We start from the raw sequence: 20,533 nt of genomic DNA on the forward strand, positions 1-20,533 counted from the left end.
TGTGATGCTGGAGTTTTGGTGGTGATCCACTAGGAAATGGTTATCTTGCAGGGTGTCAGAGGTGTTCCTGGAGGGAAGCACAGATACCTGTTGACTTCAGTTTGTAGGATCCCTAATGTACCAACTTCTTTCAGAGAGCTGGCAGGATCCGGTGGGAAATCCTGCCATCATTCTTGTATCTAAGAACAAAACTCAAGTTTTAATGTTTGCAATGAAATGGGAATCATCTGGTTGTAGCTTAAGTTTTAAATGTCTTCTAAGAAGTCCCAAACTAATCTGTATGCAAACCTGTGCCATCTAAGTAATAAGCCCTTTATCCAGGAGTGTTATCTTCACATTTTTAGCTGAATTGTGATCCATATCACAAATTAAATAATGGATCTTTTAATGGTATCTTCAAAAGCATTCCCCAAATAATACATCACTCATATGTATCTGCAAGTAGAAAGCCTTTTGCTTCTTCACCTTTCTGCAATATGATTGCATTCTGAAGCATTGAGTACGCTTTAAGCTTCTGACTAGTTTGCTCAGTGCACTCACAAGGTGGTATTAATGAGGCCAAGGTTATGGGTGCAAGAAAGTTTTGCTGCGTATTGACCACAGACTACCGGAAATTAGTCAAGAGATGATAGTACAACCCAGAAAGGCATCATGACAAAACTTCAGCACTTCTCGGGCCAGCCTCCTCATGGAGAGACAGGATATGCTAGTGGGCCATCATCATCTTAGTGAGGAAATGAAGAGCAGCTTGGGAGGATCCAACCTCTACTTCTGAACAAAGCAGTCCTGACATTTAGACATTAACTTTGCATTATAATCTCCTATCATACCATTGATTTGCTGTGTAACCTTCATCACTAAAGCAGAGATAATAGGATGGAATGAAATGGGCTTACCTCCCGGGGATGTTGTGTGAATTAGCAAATTAACTAGTGTAAAGTGTTAGCATTTATGTAAGTGCTGGTGGTTGTCATTATTTCTAGGGACTGAGTCTCATTCTAAATAGAAAAATCTAAGTATATTATGCTTTTGCCAGGAAGAGATTTTTACCCACATCAATTGCATTTAAGCTGAGCATAAAACAGAGGTGATAATAATGTAGTAGTGATCATCACAATGCATAGCTGTAAGCCTTTTCCCTATTAAAGCTAAAACTATTTTCAGCAACTTTCAGTGCTTTTAAACTTTGCTTTCCAAGTTTTGTGCCAACAGTCATCTCTACAGTGATTATTCTTCCTGTGATGGGTAGGGGAATGGGACCAAGAATAGGTCCCATTCATTATTCATTTCCATAATGACTATATAATGTATTGAATTTCTTTACATCATACAATCAGGCAAACTCAGTAGCTACTTTGATTACCATATATTGCAATCATTGTTTTAAAAGAAAATCGCCCCCCCCCGACTCTGCATACACTGATGTCCTTTAGAGGTAGCCAGCATACAAATTGAAAACTCATGGGAAACTGAAGAGGTTTTTAACAAAAGGCACTGTACATAGATCTTTTCAATTTAACATCTTTACCAGGGAATTTTGTTGTCACCTGCTTATTTCCAAGAGGTCTGTGCTTGAGAGAATTCTTCCATTGCTTTTATCACTCTGCCTCTGCTTACCAAGAAAAATCATTTCTTGCTGATTGCAGAACTCTTGAACTCAGCCTGGCAGCTGCAGTGCAAATGCCTCAGATCCGGGCTCTTTGCAGCTTATTTCCATATTCATTTGAAGTGATTTTTCAAGACTGTTTGAAAACCTCTCTCAACCTGACACTGTGCAATAGTCAGAATCTAAAGCTCACCGTGTGTTCCCTTCTTTTCTTTGTCCTACAGATAACAGACGGGCCCCTCTGGAAAGATCACGCTCTCGCCACAATGGAGCCATGTCATCCAAGTGATTCCTGATGCCAGAAAGAATGGAGACATTTAAGAAAACAAAATCATTCATCTTGAGAAGAACAAAATATACACTCAAGGGTTTGAGTGGAAATAAATGCATTTCCACAAAGGTCAAGCTGAGCTGGGTGAAGTAATATGTATTTGTAAGAGTACTGCAAGTCCACTAATCCAAACCCAGCTGTCCTGATTAGAAGCCAGTTGTTCCTCTGTAGTGTAAAGACCCACATTACTTGACATTTGGAGACATTACCTGACTGTGGAGGCAAAAGTTTTATAAAAAGAAAATAGAAGAATCCTAAGGCTCCTACAAACATTCCATTAGATTCTGTCAAAGAATGTAAAACTGAAATTTCTAGGTCACACCTACCAACCCTACCCCACTGTCCAAAACAATAAAAGAGGAGGAAAGGGGAATAGATAGGAAGATTTTTCAGTGTCTACTTCTAGCTCTTCGTGTGTATGTATAGAGTGTAAAGTCTGAGAGAATGGGTGCGAATAGCACACTCTGAAAAAGAAGCCCCCGTCAAGGTATTTAGAACCCATTTCAAGTGAAAGTTGATGGATTTATCTATTTGGCAGAAATTAATCTTACCATTAGTCTAGTGTTTCAGCATGATATCACAGGCACTTATCATTACTAAAAATACAAAATCAGCTAGATTTCAACTTTATTTAAGAAGTGTTTTCTAATTCTGCATATATATCTGCCTTATAGAAATTCTTCGGAAAGCTATTTTTGAGAAAACCTCTACACTTCATGCATATGCTAGGGATGAGCCTGAAAATTCTATTGCCTTTATTTAGATTTGAGAGGAAAATATTGATTCCTGGTTCTTCACTCTAGTGCTTCTTTCTCACTTCATCCCTGAGAGTTAGGGAATAGAACTGCAGAAGAGTCCAGAGGGAGGAAAGGGATTTCATTATGCAGGAGGCAGTAGAAAACTTTGTAAAGGTCAATTGTTTTATCTCCCTTTCCACCCCTTTACCTGTTCTACTTTGGTAGTTGAAGTAAAAGCAAGTATCTGTGCATGTGTGTGGGTGTGTGTGCACATGTGTGTGCGTGCATGCATGTGCATGTATGTACGCACGTGTGCATGCATGTGTGCCTGCTTATACCTCTTACTGCAGTAATTCCATATCCTTGTAACAAGGTAAACCTCTCTGTCATCACCATACTTACTTACCGTATATTATTAACACATTTCAGTGATGCTGCCAAAACAACACTAGCAGATAAAGAAGCTCGGCATTGTTTTAAACATGTGAGAAAGCAGAAGTTATACTTAACTTATCTATTCGCTTACAATGTGCATTTGTAATAACTGGTGTAACTTCTCTGGAGTGTAATTTCAAAACTAATTCGTGCAGATGATTGTGATTGCTGTAAAAGATTGCTTGTATGTATATTTCTTATGTAGAAAATTCGATTTCTCAAAAGCACATTATAGACATTCAGAGAAAAAAACAAATGACTGGCTTAGCAAGCCACCATCTGAGATAATGTAAACAAGTGACCAGTAGCTCACAGCATCTTTATACTGATGTATATTAATTTAAACTGTTGCCTTTCATCCTAGTGCATTCTTACTTGGGTATTATAATTCATAATACTCTGAAGCTGCTATAATAGAGAAATCAGAAGGTGACAATGTCTGAGGTTTTTTTTTATTTTTTTCTTAAGTGAAAAATCACACACACACTTAAAAACATACCACTTTCACATACTTTTTAAAACAATAACTACAAAATTGAAGTTCTACTAATTGATGTAAATAACTACTGTATGCATTTTTGACTTTACAAAGTATTTTCTGAAATATTGTGATATGGCTTATTTGAGGTTTTGTGTTTTATTTTTTATAGCTTTTCAGGCTGTAGAAAATTGATCTTGAAATGTAAACGTTGACTGAAATTTGGGGCATTTGCCCTGCCATATTACCTAACTGGTCAAGGTTAACATACTGATGCGTATCACCTTTTCCAGATGTGAACTTGCCTTATTTTCTAGCTTGTAAACAGGAATGAATGAAGTACTGTTATTGATAAATTATATATTTGTATTTAAATTCATTCCACATGCTTTTCACAAATGTTAGAAAACCTTTCAGGGGACACAGAATTAACTTATAGGACTTACAGTAGTCCTGCTCCAGCCACTTGCACTTTTTATTTTAGGTTGAAGAGTATCATCCACAAAGAAATTTGTAGTGCAATTTTTAAAATAAAACCAAATTAGGCTGAAATTTTTACTTTTGTTTATTTTTGCCACAGATGAGAAATGCCATTTCTACAAGTTTTTCTCTGGAATGTTACCTAACAAGTTAACTGATTAGTATATTTTCCTTTGGCTACTGTAATGCTTGACAGTAAATCTGATGGTTTAAGATCACAGCAATGTATTCTCCCATGGTCCTGGAGGCTAGAGGCTTGACATCTGGGCATCAGACCATTCATGCTCCCTCCAGAGGCTACAGCAGAGGCCCCTTCTTTGCCTTGTTCATTCTTGGATGGCCACATTTTTCTGTTCCACTTCACATTACCTTCCTCTCTGTGTACCTGATTTCTCTTTGCCTCTCTTGTAAGGATGCTGATGGTGGCATTTAGAAACCACCATGTTAAAACAGGAGGATCTCACCACTGATCCTGAACTTCATGATATCTGCATGACTCTTCTTCCCACCTGTCTGCCAACTGACCCCCAGAATGTATGTTTGTCCCATATGTAAAGTGCATTCACCTCTTCTCAATGTTCTCCAGGCTCAAAAGTAACTTCTAACTCCAAAATTTCATCCAAATGCCATTAGTTCCAAATCCAATTATCTAGATCGTCCAATGAAGTATGAATGATATTTAGGTATTCCCATTCCTGGAACAATAGCCTTTCTCTACCTGGTACTCAGTGAGAGAACAAATAAAAATGAATTATTCTCTCCTAAAATAGCATTAGGGCAGGTGTGGACTAATAATAAAGGAACTCCTGCTCCAAAAGGGAAAGAACATAAAGTAGAAAGGAGTCATCTGCCCCAACAGTTTTCCAAACATCCAGCCAAACATGTTGCCCATAGGTGTCAAGGCATGGCAATGGCTTTCTGTCTGAGATATCACCCTTTGGAACTGTAGCTCTTTTCTCTGCTCCAGGCCTCAGGTCTCTGCCTTTGTACCCACAGTTGTTTTTGCCTTTGAGGTGCTTCTTTTACTAATCTGAAAGTTATCACATTTTGCAGGTGAGTAATTTTATGAGCTTGTTTTCTGACCATAGTGATCTATCTGGCAGCCTTCTCTCATTTCCTCCTATCTGTTTGTTTCAAACCAAGCCAAAAGTATTCTGATAATTATTGCATTTTCAAAAATCACATGTGAGTTCCAAGTATGTCATGTCAATCCAACCTCACAGTTTTTTGATTTTTGGTTTTTCGAGACAGAGTTTCTTTGTAGCTCTGGAGCACGACCTAGAAGTAGCTCTTGTAGACCAGGCTGGCCTCGAACTCACACAGATCCACCTGCCTCTGCCTCCCATGTTCTGGGGAAAAGGTGTGTACCACCACTGCCCAGCATCCTCACAGTTTTTTCATAAATAGTTTCAGCTCTATGTGTGGTTTTCTTTGAGATAGTTGAATGAATCCAGGAATGTGTGCCTGATCTATTCAGTGCTTGCTATTTTTTAAAAACTGGTAGGCCACATCCTTCACCTTAACTTCAAAGCACATCTTCACGCAGAATTTTACCATCTTTAAGATTAACAAGATTTACCAAATTAAAGGCTGTTTCCTTATTGACATAATGGTTCTTTCTTCAATTTACCTCCTCTTTTTCTTTCCTTAACATTTTCATTTCCTCCTATTTAACTTTTTTAAATTAGCAAAAAAGTAATGGGTTTCACTGTGACATTTTCATTAACATTTTGTTTTTCTTTTGATTATTCTCCCCACCTCCATCCTCCTGCCCTCTCTTCCACCACTACTCCCTGTTATGGTCCCATCAGTAAGTAACTTCCATTTCACCTTCATATCTCATTTATTATCCTCCTTTCTCCTCCCCACTCCCTTAAGTCTGCTGGCCCACCTCCAGCAAGAATGAATTAGCCCATGCCTCCAACACTTGGCTTGCCAAGCTCCTCAGTTAAATACCCGACTTTATCACTTACAGGATCAAGTCTGGCTTTCCACAAAACTACAGGAGACAATTCAGATAAGTTGTTGTTTAGTTTGTTTTCTTTTTTGCTGCTCTATAACAATTGCCTTTCTTCCAGGTCCCAGTACAATATTCATTTCCTTTTGTGCCCTCACCAGAAATGCCTTTAGCATCGACATTCCCAACAGTGGTTTGGCTCAGGCAATCTACAGTTTCTCTATTAAGTTCGTCATCGAAAATTGTTCCACCTTCCACCAAGCAGCCCATTCCAAAGCCCCTTTCCCATCTGTAGATATTTGTCATAGCAATACCCCTCCTCATACTAAAATTTCTGTTAGGGTCCTATGGTTACTGTAACAGATTCCCACAACACAGTGGGAAACAAGAGTAGATGTCTGGTTCTGTGATGTTTTTAAGGTCACAAATACAAAGCCAAGATATTGACAGGACAGCACTCCTCTGCGGGCTCGGGTAGAAAAATCCATTCTTTGCCTCTTTTCGTGTGATTTTCATTAGTCCTTGGGTTGTGGCTTCATCTGCCTTTTCAACACCATCCCCTCTGTATAATCTACCTCTCCCTCTCTCTTGTAAGGATAGTTTTGTTGACCCGTCCAGGTTATCTATGATTAGATTACATCCTCATTTTCAGAGCCTAAATTTAGTTACACCTCCCAATACCTGCTTAACCAAATATGGTAATATCTCAAATTCTGGTGATTAGCACATGAATAAACATGTCTTTTTGTGGAGGGGGGGCATAATACAACCACTACAGTAGTCACTGCATATAAATATGCTTTATACTTTTGAAAATGCATCCTTGGTGCTCAAGACAGATTTAAGGTTGTTATTAAAAAGCTACTGGCTGCACAGGCTACTGCATGCTTTGTTATTAAATAGACAAAAGGCTATTCTAAATTTTGGTTGATACTTTTGCCACTGTAGCCAATTAGTTGAAAAAAAATCATTGATCTCAACTCTGCTCTAGTGTATCTCTTCTGCCCTTTTTATGGAGTCTTTGTTCAGATGTCTTCTCTGATGCATAATGCAGGCACAAAACTACCTCTGATACAGAAGAGTTCTTTAAAAGCTTCCTTTAGATATTGTGAATCCCTCTGCTGAAGGGAGAGGTGAAAGCCAAGACTGTGTTGAATGGGTATTGAGGGAGATTGTGTCCATAGCAAGCCACCTTAAAGAAATAGTTCAAGCAGCAGTAAAACTTTTAATTTGTGCTCTCATTTATCCTTGGAACAAACACTTGTATCTGTGCTGGACCAATAACGACTTGCAATCTCTATATAATGCCTACTAATTCAATAAAGCTTAGATTTGCATTAAATGTTGTACTGTCTATGATTCAGACTCAATATGAATGAAAAGGTATAGATGGTGAAGTGTCAAGGGGATGTGAGGACATTCTAGGGAAAGCTTTCACTAAACAGAGCTTTCAAGAGTGTTTTTGGTCCTCCCACTTCTATCCAGGTCCAGGAGGGTGAGCATCCAAACAGGCTAGGCTCCCACAAAGCCAGTTCATGTATTAGGATCGAAACCTAGTGCCATTGTCCTTGGCTTCTCATCAGCCTTCATTGTCCGCCATGTTCAGAAAGTTCGGTTTCATCCCATGCTTATTCAGTCCCAGTTCCGCTGGCCTTGGTGAGCTCCCAATAGATCAGTTCCACTGTCACAGTGGATGGGTGCACCCCTCATGGTCCTGACTTCCTTGCTCATGTTCTCCCTCCTTCTGCTCCTCATTTGGATCTTAAGAGATAGAAGTGGGAGGACCTTGGACTTCCCGCAGGGCAGGGAATCTGGACTGCTCTTCATTCTTGAGAGGGAGGGGGAATGGAGTGGGGGGGAGGGGGAGAGGGCGAAGGGAGTAGGGGGAGGTGGCAATGTGTGGGAGGAGGGGGAGGGAAATGGGGAGGAGATGGAAATTTTTTTTCAACAACTGAAAAAAAAATAAAAATTTAAATTTAAAAAAAGGAGTGTTTTTGGAAGGGCCAGGTCAAGTAGACACCATGAACTGTCTTCAAAGACTTGCATACTTAAGATTCTTCTTTGCATCCACGTACTCTGCTAATCAGAATAGTAGAGAAATATTTATACAACTAAAAAGTCAGAACGGCAATTCACATGCTCCACACAAACTTGTTTTTCCAGAGATATTTGTGTGTTCTGTATAGTACTAAAGCAAAAGGGCTTCAGATGCTCAGAGGGGTAAATGTCCAGCACAAGTAATGAAGAATAGCAGGTTTTTATTCTCAGGAGAACTTAAAAAAAGAATTCCTCTTTGTGAGTGGTCTGTCTTCAAGATAAAGTACTGGACAATGCAATAAGCAGATCTATAAATTAAATGATAGGATCCCAGACCCGACTTACCCATTGTTTCCTTTGTCATAGTTTGCTCCAGCAATCAAATATATTATCTTTCTCCCCAAGACCCAAATAAGGAGTCCAAACAAACAGAATATCCACAACAGGGGAATTTGAGCTTAAGGCCAAGAGTTGAAAAACAAATGGAAAGCTGAAGTTGATGAATATACCATACATGTAATGTGCTATACACTTTTGATTTATAGCAAAAGAATGCTATAGCCAAAGATCCCATTTACACAAAGAATTGATTTAGATGTTTAGGATCCCAATAGCTAAAAGTAAAATACAATTATAGTTAGCATCCTCTGCAGAAAAAAAAATACTTGAAAATACATGAATTATACAAATCATGACTTTGTGCCGACTTCTTGAAGATTAGCCAGAGTTTAGTCTTTAGTCATGATGACCTTATATTTTGGCTAGTAGAGGTACAGAGAATATTTTCACCTATACCTTGGTAAATTGAGGTTCAGCCAATAATTTGACTTTTTAATGTTTATGTGCATAGCATACAAGCTATTAACTTATTAGATAAGATTAAATTAGGTAAAATTAAATAAGTTACTTAACCTATCAAAGTTTGCATTTTGCTTATGCTTCCTCAGCCTCTAACCCTGGTGTGGCTGTTCTAGTCAGTGTGTACCTACTCAAAAAAGCCACCTTTTGAGGACAGAGTTATGAATTGAATATACCTAATGCCTTCAAGATCTCGATCTGGGGGAGAGACACATAAACATAATTGGAACGACAGAAGCAATAGCTCAGCAGTTCAGAGCACTTACTGCTTTTTCAAAGGAAGGTTCTCAGCACCTACATGGTTTCTCACAACTGTATTTAACTCAAGTTCTATGGAATATGGCACACCCTTCTGGCCTCTGAGGGAACACACATAAAATAAGTCTCAAAAAAAGAGAAAAGGAAAGAAAAAAAATGAAATTCAAAGTAGAAAGATACTGACTGATCAGTGTCCTAACCATGGCATAGATAAGACCTGTGGAAATACTAAAAAAAAAAAAAAAATCAAATCACTTTTTAAGTATTAGAAGAGTAAAGTCAAAAACAAGCATCAGTGTAAACATTTTAAAGGAATAGTGTTTTAAACTAAAATTTAAAAGGTAATTAGATAGACATATGATGTTTTTATATATTTAGCTAATATATATTAAGTGCCATGTACAAGGCTAAGCTCTAAGACTATAACAAAGAATAAAATCAGATCAATATAGCCTGTATTTTCATGGAATTTAATTCTTTTTGAGAAGGGAGGGAGGAAAGGCATGGCTGAAGGTACGAGTCTGACCCTTTTTGTACATATGTAGATAATATTCATTCAATATAACTGGAATTTAGGACCCATTGCGATGGTTTAAATGAGATGTCCTCCAGTCATCTTGGCATCTAAATACTTGGTCCCCCGTTGGTGGAACTGTTTGGGAAGGATAAGGAAGTGTGGCCTTCTTGCAGAATGTTTGTAACTGAAGATGTGCTTGATTGAGGTTTCAAAAGCCTCCTACAATCCCTAATGCATGCTCTGCTTCCTGTCTATGGTTTAAGATATGAGCTCTCAGTTCCTGCTCCTGATGCTTGCCATATGCTACCTCTACTCTGCCATCATATACTCTAGCAATCTGGAACCATAAGCCCTAAATAACCTCTTGTATAAGCTTCCTTGACCATTTAGGAGAGTATCTAAGATAGCCATGAAAACCAGGAGTGGCTACATGGTTTAATTCTATAAGTTATAAGAAAATGCTGAAACATTATATACAAAGAAGTTATATTAAGTGGGCTAGAGAGATGGCTCAGCAGTTAACAGTGCATACTACTCTTACAGAAAACCCTAATTCATTTCCCAACTCATTCATTGGGAGGTTCACAACTGCCTGTAACTAAACCTCCTATATATCTGACATCTTTAAGTCTCCAAAGATGACTGTACACATATTGTCTTAGTTAGGGTTTCTATTGCTGTGAAGAGACACCATGACCACAACAAATTTTATAAAAGAAAACATTTAATTGGAGCAGGCTTATAGTTTCAGAGGTTAATCCATTATTGTCATGTCAAAAAGCATGACAGGAAGACATGGTGCTGGAGAAAGAGCTGAGAGTTCTATATCTTGATCCACAGGCAAGAGAAAGTGAACTGTCACACTGGCATGAGCATATCTGAGACCTCAAAGCCTACCCCACAGTGACACACTTCCTCCAACAAAGCCACACCTCTCAGTAGTGCCACTCCCTATGGGCCAAGCATTCAAACACACCCATGGGGGTCATACCTATTCAAACCACCACACATATATACATAGTTAAGTCACTTTTAAAAATTTAAAAAGAAAAGTATGAAATATAAAGGAAGATGATTCTAGAAATTCTGTGTGGGAGAGAATGAGGGAGGACTAGGGTTGCAGCTCAGTGATAGAGTGCTTGTTTAGTCTGCATGAAGCCTTAATCCATCCTTAGTGTTGCTAAAATAAAATGAGAGAAAAAAGCAAAGGAAGCACGGAAAGCAAACCTTGTTGGAAGATATTGCAGTGATGCTATTGAGAAGTGAAGACACATGTTGATTCGAGTGACAGCAAACAAGTTGGCTGTCAGTCAGCCATTGAGATCATGATGAAGGCGAGCAGCCACAGGCTTCAGGGCTGAGTGGCGACTGATGTGCCACATTCAACAGCCAAAGTGGACACCGAAGGAATCATCTTTTCAGTGGTATTTTGAATGTGCACAGCTGCAGTTCGGAGACATAGTACAATCCTATTGTCCTAGTTTGCTTTGTATTACCATGATAAACACCATGGACTTTGGTGGTTTTAATGAGAATGGCCTGTACAGGCTCATATGTCTGAATTTTTGGTCCCTAGTTAGCGAAACTGTTTGGGGAGGAATTCGGAAGTGTGGTCTTGTTGGAGAAGGAGTGCCACTAGAGATTAGCTTTGAAGTTTCAAAAGCCCACAGCAAACCTAGTTTCACTCTCTTTGCCGGCTGCCTATGGATCAGGATGTAAGCCCTCAGCTACTGCTGCAGCATCATGCATGCATGCATGCCAGGTCTGCCACCAAGCTTCCCACCATGATGGTTTAACCCTATGAAACTACAAGCAAGCCCCAAATAAAATGTTTTCTGGTTATGTTGATTTATCACAGCAACAGAGCAGTATCTAAGACAATGACTCAAAGCAATTTTGTGAAGAAGTAGTTTATTTGGCTTGCAAGTTCATGTAAGCCTTTTACTGAGAGAACCAAAACAGAAACTCAAACAGGGCAGGAACGTGGAGGCAAGAGCAGAAACAGACACCATGGAGGAGTGCTGCTTACTATCTTGCTCTTCATGGCTCCCTCAACTTACTTTCTTTTAGCACAAAGAACCACCTGTCTCTCCCACAACAATCATTAATCAAGTAAACACTTCAACAGACTTACCTACATGCCAGCCTGATGAAGGCATTTTCTCGATTGAGATACCCTCTTCCTGGATGACTCTAGCTTATGTCAAATTGACAACAAAATAAAAACTAACCAGCACATATCTTATCTATAGTGTTGAGTTCTCGTGCAAACCTGATTAATGTATATCATGAGTTCATGGACAGAGAAAGCAGACAAAAGAACAGGATTTCTATACAACTTATACAGTAGTCTCGTGTTTACAGAAATAAAGCTAACTTCTTTTAGTTGCTTTCCTTTCTTTTCCTGCCCATCTTTCTTTTCCTACTTTTTAATAATACTGAAACCAAACCACGGAACAGCTCTTTAAAGAAATAAGAAACCAACAAAGACTGATATGACATTAAGATGTCCTGCTTCCATTTTGGTCTCACACCAACAGGAAAGAAAAGCATTTAGATGAAGTATAATTTATGGAAAAGACTTTAATTAGTTCAGAGTTAGAGCTTCTTAAGTGTCTGCTTAATATTTCAAACTGTACATTTAAGAGCTTCTTCAGCAATTACTACTCTCTCCAGAATCTTCAGGCAGCCTGCATGGTTCATGCCTGTAATCTCAGCACTTTGGGTAGTAAGGCAGGGGGATCACCCCAAGTTCAAGATCAGTCTGAGTTACAAAATAAGGCCCTGTCTGAAAAAAATGAAAGATGAAGTAATAATAAAAAAAACAGAAAAGTTTCCTTTTCCGGTGGTTTCCTTGGAATCTCAGCCTTCCAATGTATTTTTATGCTAAATGCCCTTTCTCTCAAGAACTATGTGGCTTATCTCTCAAGTCACATGACACTGAATAGCTTTATTTAAGCTAAAACTATTTTATTTGGTAATGGGAACTAGTTTTTCAATGTTCTCTACCTTTCTTGCCCTCCAGCATTTCAAGTTTCTCCCCTTCATTTTCTTACTAAATCACAAATATCACAATGAAATTTAAATGGAAAATACTTAAGTATGATAAATTCTCATTCAATAGTCTTTGGGAATCTGTGGCCTAGACTAGCACACTAGCCTGAAGTTTTTGACAAAAATCAAGTAATGAAGTGTTTTACCTGGCTGAACAACTGGTGGTCCTTAGGGACCGAAGACAGGGGAAATGAAAGGGGTCATGTACTAAGTGCCCCTAGTAGAATTCAGTATAGTGATGAAAATGAAAGTGTCTTACAGATGTCAGCGACTTTTTGACTCCGCAGCATCTGTGATAAAAAGCTGACTTTCTGTGACCTTATATTGTGTGGCACTTTGTGCTTTTGAAAGGACTTTCACTTTTCACATCCATTATTCCATCATCTCATTTCTTCTCAGTCTTCAAAGGCCTTCAAGTTCCCAGTATCCTATTAAAGAGCAACCTTCTTGTGAATCTCCTCAAGGCTCCTCTAGGACACCATGAGCCTCCCTGCTAAAACTTACGAATTCCTCTGAAAGTTCATTCTGTTTATTGTCTCCAGTCTCCTACCAAACACACCTAGCCCAGGCTCCCCTTACTACTCCTAAAAGTCTTTAGTTACCTTTATTGGTGGTTACCATCACATGGCCCATGAATATAGGCAGTAGCCCCAATTTTCTTCATTTATGTTCTCTTCACTCCCAAGGTCATCTTAGTCCTGTCCATGACTTTCAAACAGCTGATTTTCTGAACTCCTTCCAGTACCCCAACGCCACCTCCTTACTGAAAAGTAGAGACCACACACTAAACTCTGCTTATCACCAAATATGTTTTTCCCCAGGAAAGCACTTGCACAGCCGGACATCATTGGCACGATCCTTTTACTAATCGTAGGATGAGAAACTCCTACTGTATCTTGTGTTATTCCCCATTTCCACCCTGGTATCTCCCAGGCATGGAGTTTGGTCTTCACGTTTCATTCTTCACATGGTCAGAGATAGCATCCTTAGTTGCCTAGTCTGGACCATTTTTGAAGGCCTTTGTTTCTATTAACAAAAGTAGTGTGACCTTCAAAAGTCCCAAGTACATGCTCAGATGTAAACTCCAAGCCTCTTCTGCTCCATCCCTAGAACAATGCTGCATCAGATTTACTGTGAGAGGATGCCAGCAATATGTTACTATTCTCAGCCATGTATGTATCCTCATGCCAGGATGCATACCCGCAGCTTACTCAGCCCAGTATTGCCTTACTGCCTACCCTCACCCTTTCGCTCCTATTAATCCTTCAAGGGCCAATGCTGCCTTTTCAAGCCTTTCTTAATTTTCCTTTCACCATTAAAATAAATGGTATTATCTAATGCTCCCACAGCAATTTGTTCATACCTCTATTATGGCCTTTTTAAATTCTGCCTCCTACTATACTTGGCTTTCTGTGTCCTTGACTGAAGTGTAAGTTCCTTGATGACAATGACTGTCTCATTCATCTCAGGGCCTTTACACAAAGCAATTGCTCAATGAATGAATGTGTAGTGTCAACTCTCAGGGAATTAAACAAATGAAAAGCAATGTTTGGTCCAGGTAATGGAAAAATGCAGCTAATTTCCTCAGCCAGGTGAGAATATAACCTTCATCACCATCTTGGGAACTGAAGACCTGTGTAAGGTCAGTGTTGAGGACAACCTCCCAAAACTGGATGTCTGTAAGTTGACTTTAGAGAACTTCAGCAGCTGTTAACTGATTGAAGACAAGTAGGAAGTTGTTTCCTCCAAGGTCAAGCTTTTAACAAGTATCTGCAATGTACACAGAGGGATCTGGCTGTACTCCAATTATGCTAATATGTCTTATATATGGGCCTCCAGTATCCAGGAACCACCTCCCTAAACAATTTAATAAGTGTAAATACCAAGGCAGAGTTGTAAATGTGGAACTTATTTGCAATGTACCAACCTTGTTATTATCAAATGTCATGGGGCATAAGTCATGACAATTATGTTGCTTGCTTTTTATTACATTTATTTTACTTCTTAAAAGTGCACTATATCCCCAAAAGCTTTCTCTATTCTGTGCTGTCTGTGAAACCTAGCCTGGTTACAACTTCCAGAGTCACAAAAGGCAGAAACATTAGGGTCACAGTATTGATGAGCACTTCCGGTAGGGAAATGATCTCACTGGTCATTGACACCATTCGCTGACACTTTCCGTTAGGACTCACTGGGTATGTCAATTTAAGTTGTGACATCTTGTGAGGTTCTCCATATAAGATAATTTCATTATTTGAAATAGAATTGTTAGCTTGCTACCTCCCTCTCTTCACCTGAACATATGGACATATGTGTGTGTGGTCCTGTTCTGGAGAAGCTGGACATTTTTCATAAAGTCTTGGAATTGATATCTTGATATAATACAGTCCAGAGACATCGTAAATGAGGTAACTTGCACATAAAAATGATGGAAAGTTGACCTGATTTTCTAGGTTTGGACTGTCCTGTACCCTCAAAACATCCTTTATCCTTCTCATACCCAAGTACCTTACATCGGTAACTCAGAAACAGAACAGCACATTACTGTGTCACTAAGCATCCCATGACAACAGCTTCTGTCTCAGAGGAGTCATAGTAACTCAACTTGCAGGCTTCCATAGAATCAGACAGGCCACAAAAGTACTTTGGCAAGTTGCCCTTTTCTTAAGTGTTTTGAGAACTGCTATTGCTTTGAAAGATTCCTTGAAGGAGAATGTCGGAAAAGAAAGCATAGGTCGTTCTTGTATCCAGAAGGTACTTTAGAGTGCTTCTTGTCCATAATTGCAGTAATTTCCTTTGTTTTGGGTGTATGACTCACAAACCATGTTATATTAGTTACTTTTCATGTCTCTGTGATAGCACGCCATACAGAAACAACCTGTAACAGGAAAGGTTCGTTTGGGCTCACAATTTCAGATATTGCAGTCCATAATGGAGAAGTTCATGGCAGCAGATGTGTGTGATAGAGGCAGACCAGATAACAGACAGTGGGTCCAGAACCAAAGACAGGGCTACCACTTTCAAGAGCTTGCCTCTAGTGACCTAATTCCACCAGTGAGGCCTCATAGCTGCTAAACCAGCAAACCATCTGGGAAAAAGGCTCTCAGAACATAAGCATGTAGGGGACATTTTAGACTCATGCCATAACATATGAACAATATACTATGCAACTTCCCAGCTTTAATTCCACAGGTATTCACTATATGTCTACTCTATGTGAGATGTGTTCAAGGTCTTCACAAGCTTATAGTCAAACACAACATGTCAATATTAAACAAACTGATGTATTATTATAATCATGTTAGGTGCCTAGGGAGAGGATACAGACACTGGGAGAGAAAATAAGTATTTGTGTAAGTGTGGTGAGAAGGGGTATTAGCTAGACTGTGTGCTCTTGACAGACTTCTCTCTTTCTGTTTCTGTGGCACGGAGGAATCAGACACTTGGCTTACGCATATTAGGCAAGTTCTCTGCCACCAAGTTATATCTGCAGCAGTGAAAGCCTGTCTGAAGAAGTGAAGTTTAATAGAACAGACGAGTAGGATCCAAGCAGGTGAAAAGTGAGTACTTGTAGAGAGTTATCAAGGAGACAACGCTCGTGTAATGAAGTGGTGCTTTGATCAGCCTTTGTTTCAAGTAGAAAATGGATATTTTTAGAGACATCGAATGAAAGAGAATGCAAAATTGGCCACCAGTAGTTTTGCTATTACATGCTATAGAGTTAAGTATAATGCACAGAAATGAATTATGTAAATTTCAATCCACACACACTGCCCATATTTCTCTTACTCAATAACTGCATGCAGCTGACAGACAGTGATGGATGGCAGATGTCTAGCTCCTCCCCTAGGGCTTCAGGTAAGCTCTGTCTACCGCTTGATATGACTCCCACTCAGATCATTGTTCATGGAAATATTGCCACTTAAAAACTTAGCTTCACATGCTCTAAAAAGCCTTTTCATATTTGCTCAATGACAGTTCATCATTCTCTCTTCATGGCTCCAATGTCCATTGCACATAGGTGCTAGGGAGTGAAGCCAGGGCCTATGCTGGTGAACTAAGTACCAACTAAGCTATATTCCCAGCCCTTAGTATTTGTCAATGTTTGGCGTAAATAATATTTTCTTTCGATTCAAACTCAGAGAGGGTACCAATGGTAATTCATACATTCATTCAACCCTCCCATACCCCCCTCCACCACAGCCATCCCAAGAACCTTCCTTAGAGGCAATTTATGTTATGAGGATTTTTGTGCAGCTTTTCAGATAAATGTTACAAAAATGTGCAAGTACACGTTTCCCCACATTCTTATTCAACAAATATGCCTTATAGTCTACCTTAGAGAGCACTTCATGTGGAACACACAGAATTTTCTCTTTCTCTTACATACCTCAGTTCATTGTATTTGTGTCTATCTCTCTGCCAAGGATTTCAGTTCAGAGAGGTTATGCAAGCATACTCTCTGTTTTTCTGTATCCTTGCAAAACCCTGCACCTTGGACTCTGGTGCTATACATAATACTCAGTAAATGGTTGTTAAATTAAATTGCTCAAACTGTTGCCGGATTAATCTCCCTGAAATTCTCTTCTGCATATGGTACCCCCACTCACATACAAACATCATTAACTTCTAATTGCCCACAGCACACATTTCACATTCAAGGACCTTTAGATTCAAGCCCAACTTTTCTTTCTAGAGTAATTGCTGCTCCCAAGAAATACATCCATTGTTTTAACCAACAGGTCTTGCTGGAGATTTGGTTTTATTTATTTATTTGTTATTTTATTTTTCTTTAAAAAAAGAAAACAAACTATCTTCTTTTCATCTTACATGTCAATCCCAGTTCCCACTCTCTCCCCTCCTCCCATCCTCTCTACTTCCCCCTCCACTCCACCCCAAATCCACTTTTCAGAGAGGGTAAGGCACATTGCTTTGGGGAAGATCCAAGGCCCACCCTATTATATCTAGGCTGAGCAAGGTATCCATCCAAAGAGACTGGGTTCCCAAAAAGCCAGTAAAAGCAGTAGGGATAAATCCTGGTGCCACTGCCAGTGGCCCCGCAGTCGGCCCCAGCCATACAGCTGTCACCCACATCCAAAGGGTCTCCTTTGGTCTTATGCTGCTTCCTTTCCAGTCCAGCTAGAGTTGTTGAGTTCCCATTAGCTCAGGTATACTGTTTCAGTGGGTGTCCCCATCATGGTATTGATCTCTTTGCTCATATTCTCACTCCTCCCACTCTTCAACTGGACTTTGGGAGCTCAGCCCTGTGCTGATTTGTTATAGGTTATAGGTTACTGTGTATGATTGCATGTGTCTCTGTGTGTGTATGTGTGTATGTGTATGTGTGTCTGTCTGTCTGTCTGCCTGCCTGCCTGCCTGCCTGTCTGTCCTACTGTAATGTCTTCTCTTCCAGACTTTAGATCCCTCAACTGAGGTGACAGTGAATACTTTTATTTACCCTAAGACAATGCCTACAACTCGTTAATGCTCGCTGCATTCTTCATGGACTTGTAAATATCTTTCTCCAAGCCTCCTTCCCCCCCATCTCCTTCCCCCCCCCACCTCCTTCCCCTGAGCCTGGCATGCCCCGGGCTGAATGATAATTGCCCAGATTCGACATTTCCTTTTGGCAGAGATAGAAGGCTGTTGGTTTCTCTAATCCAGTTTTATTTCTTAATCATTTGCTCCTCATTCAAGTCAGAGGAGCTATAGGCAGAGGCAGTGATGGGGTGAAAGCACAACACACGTTTAGTTCCTGGGAGCTAGCTTTTCTTCCCCTTTTAACACAATTATCCAGAATTCCATGTATTTAAATCCCCAAACACTGCCTTTCCACGTGTCTCAAACAATGGAAGCTGCTTTGAGATGCAGATCAAACGCCAGTGTGGCACTACCATGGCTGGCTAGCACTTCAATAGAGCACAGGAGTACTTAAGCAGTATCAGCTCACAGATGGGGAGTGTTACAATAGCTCCCACTTAGTGAGCTCTGTGTGGCAGGTGCTGTCCGAAAGCTTTCCACTCTCCTCTTCATTTCATTCTCACAGTCAGCCTCAGCTAGACTCGGTTATGCATATTTTTACAAATGAGTCGGCCGAGGCTCATGGTATAAGGCAAGATCAAGGTGTTATTAGGAAGGGGTGGGGGTGAAATTTGAACTTGGACAGCATGGTTTCTAGAATGAATATCCTAACCAGAAGGCATTATTTTCTTCCCAAGCTTGCAAAAGATGGTGTCTTTCTGATGTATGTCACTTGCAGTCTATTATATTTGAACTCCTGGATCATGAGCACAAATAACCTTATCTTTGCTTCCTTTTTAACTTGATCCGGGAAATACTGTGCTGCTTTCCTCCTGAGCCTCTTCATTTTTGTTACTAGTCAACACCATCTCTCTTTCTGAACTCAGTGTCAATGGGCTGAGATATGATTGAGCAGTTAAGAGCACTCCACCTGCTCTTCTTTCAGAGGACCCCCATTCAATTTGCAGCATCCACATAGTAGCTCACAATTTTCTGGACCTCTAGTTCCAAGGGATTAGATATTCTCTTCTGGCCTCCATGGCAACATGCATGTAAGTGGTCCATAGGCATGAAGGCAAACACTCATGCACACAAAATACATTAAACACACCTAATCTTATGAAATTAAATTAGACTCCAGGTCTAGAACAGTCCCTGCTACTTGAGGTATGCACCCCAACCAGTAGTGGCAGCAGCAAGAAGGAATTCCTTTGAAATGAAAACTTTTCGGTCTCATCCCAGAGGAATGCATCAGAATCTGCATTTTAAAAGGTGTCAGGTAGTTAAAGACACCTGGGGAGCTGGAAGGGGGACAGGTGAAAAGTGCTGGAAATGCAATACTTGTGTAAAAAATTCTGGAAGAAGAAGAAGAAGACATAGTACGAATTCTAACTGGTTTTAATAATAAAAACCTGAAATCAGATAATAATAAGAGAAGGAGAAGATTGTTCCCCCAGCCTAGAGAGAGGGCAGGATGATTCCACCAGGCTAGAAAGATGGCTGAGGGGTTAAAGACACTAGCTGCTCTTGGCTTTTGTGGGCACTGCATACACACAGACAAAACACCCATAGACATAAAAAAAAAGTCATAAATTAAATATTCCAAAATCTATTCTTTAAAAAATGCTCACATGATCCAAGCACACACTGAAGATTGCTTTGCATCTTACATCGTGTCCTCTCACTGATTCCTTGGTCCAAAATCCATGACTTGAATAAAATAAAACACTTCTGAAGTTGTTCCCTGTTCTCTGGCCTCAGGTAACTCCAGTCGGTGAGGCCACACTGAGGGATCTTGCTGTCTTTTGAATCTGAAACACACAGGCAAAATGAAAATGGCAACATGTTGACCTTCCTGTATTCCAGGCCTGCTCTTCTTGTATCTCACACTAGTGCCATACAGTTCTTTCATTTTATGTAGTGGAGACACTTTTAATTTAAAGATTTGGAACCTTTGAGAATAGATAATCCTCTAAAAATTAAGTTTATCTGTATTTACAAACCTTCATTTATTTGTTGGTGACAATAGAATAAAAAAAACTCTCTGTAGGCATATAAAGGAATGATCAAGTTAATTCACAATAATTGTTTTAATCCTGGTATATTGAATTGTAGTATCTAACTCTCTGCATTTTCCCAGTCTGAGGTAAGAAAAAATAATATCGCTGTGTCGTATATCATAGCTTTGAATCTCAGTGAAATTCTGTCTTCTAGTACTAGCCTGTCACCCTCCTATCCATATGACAGATGAGGAGAGATCCAGAA

At 39.7% G+C, this 20,533-nt stretch overlaps 1 protein-coding gene across 3 annotated transcripts in view; it reads left to right on the plus strand.

Annotated features, from left to right (window-relative positions):
* Diaph2 (diaphanous related formin 2) overlaps positions 1-7,344 on the plus strand; it is a 793,576-nt gene extending 786,232 nt beyond the window's left edge. For all 3 annotated transcript variants that reach the window (XM_026784823.1, XM_026784824.1, XM_005358668.3), the window contains one exon: positions 1,831-7,344. In XM_026784823.1, coding sequence (XP_026640624.1) covers positions 1,831-1,895 — 65 coding nt within the window. In that variant the 3' untranslated portion in view covers positions 1,896-7,344. The remainder of the gene's footprint in view (positions 1-1,830) is intronic.
* The last annotated feature ends 13,189 nt before the right edge of the window (positions 7,345-20,533 follow it).

The sequence above is a fragment of the Microtus ochrogaster genome, chromosome X, assembly GCF_000317375.1.
Source record: "Microtus ochrogaster isolate Prairie Vole_2 chromosome X, MicOch1.0, whole genome shotgun sequence".
In the NCBI taxonomy this organism is placed as follows: Eukaryota; Metazoa; Chordata; class Mammalia; order Rodentia; family Cricetidae; genus Microtus; species Microtus ochrogaster.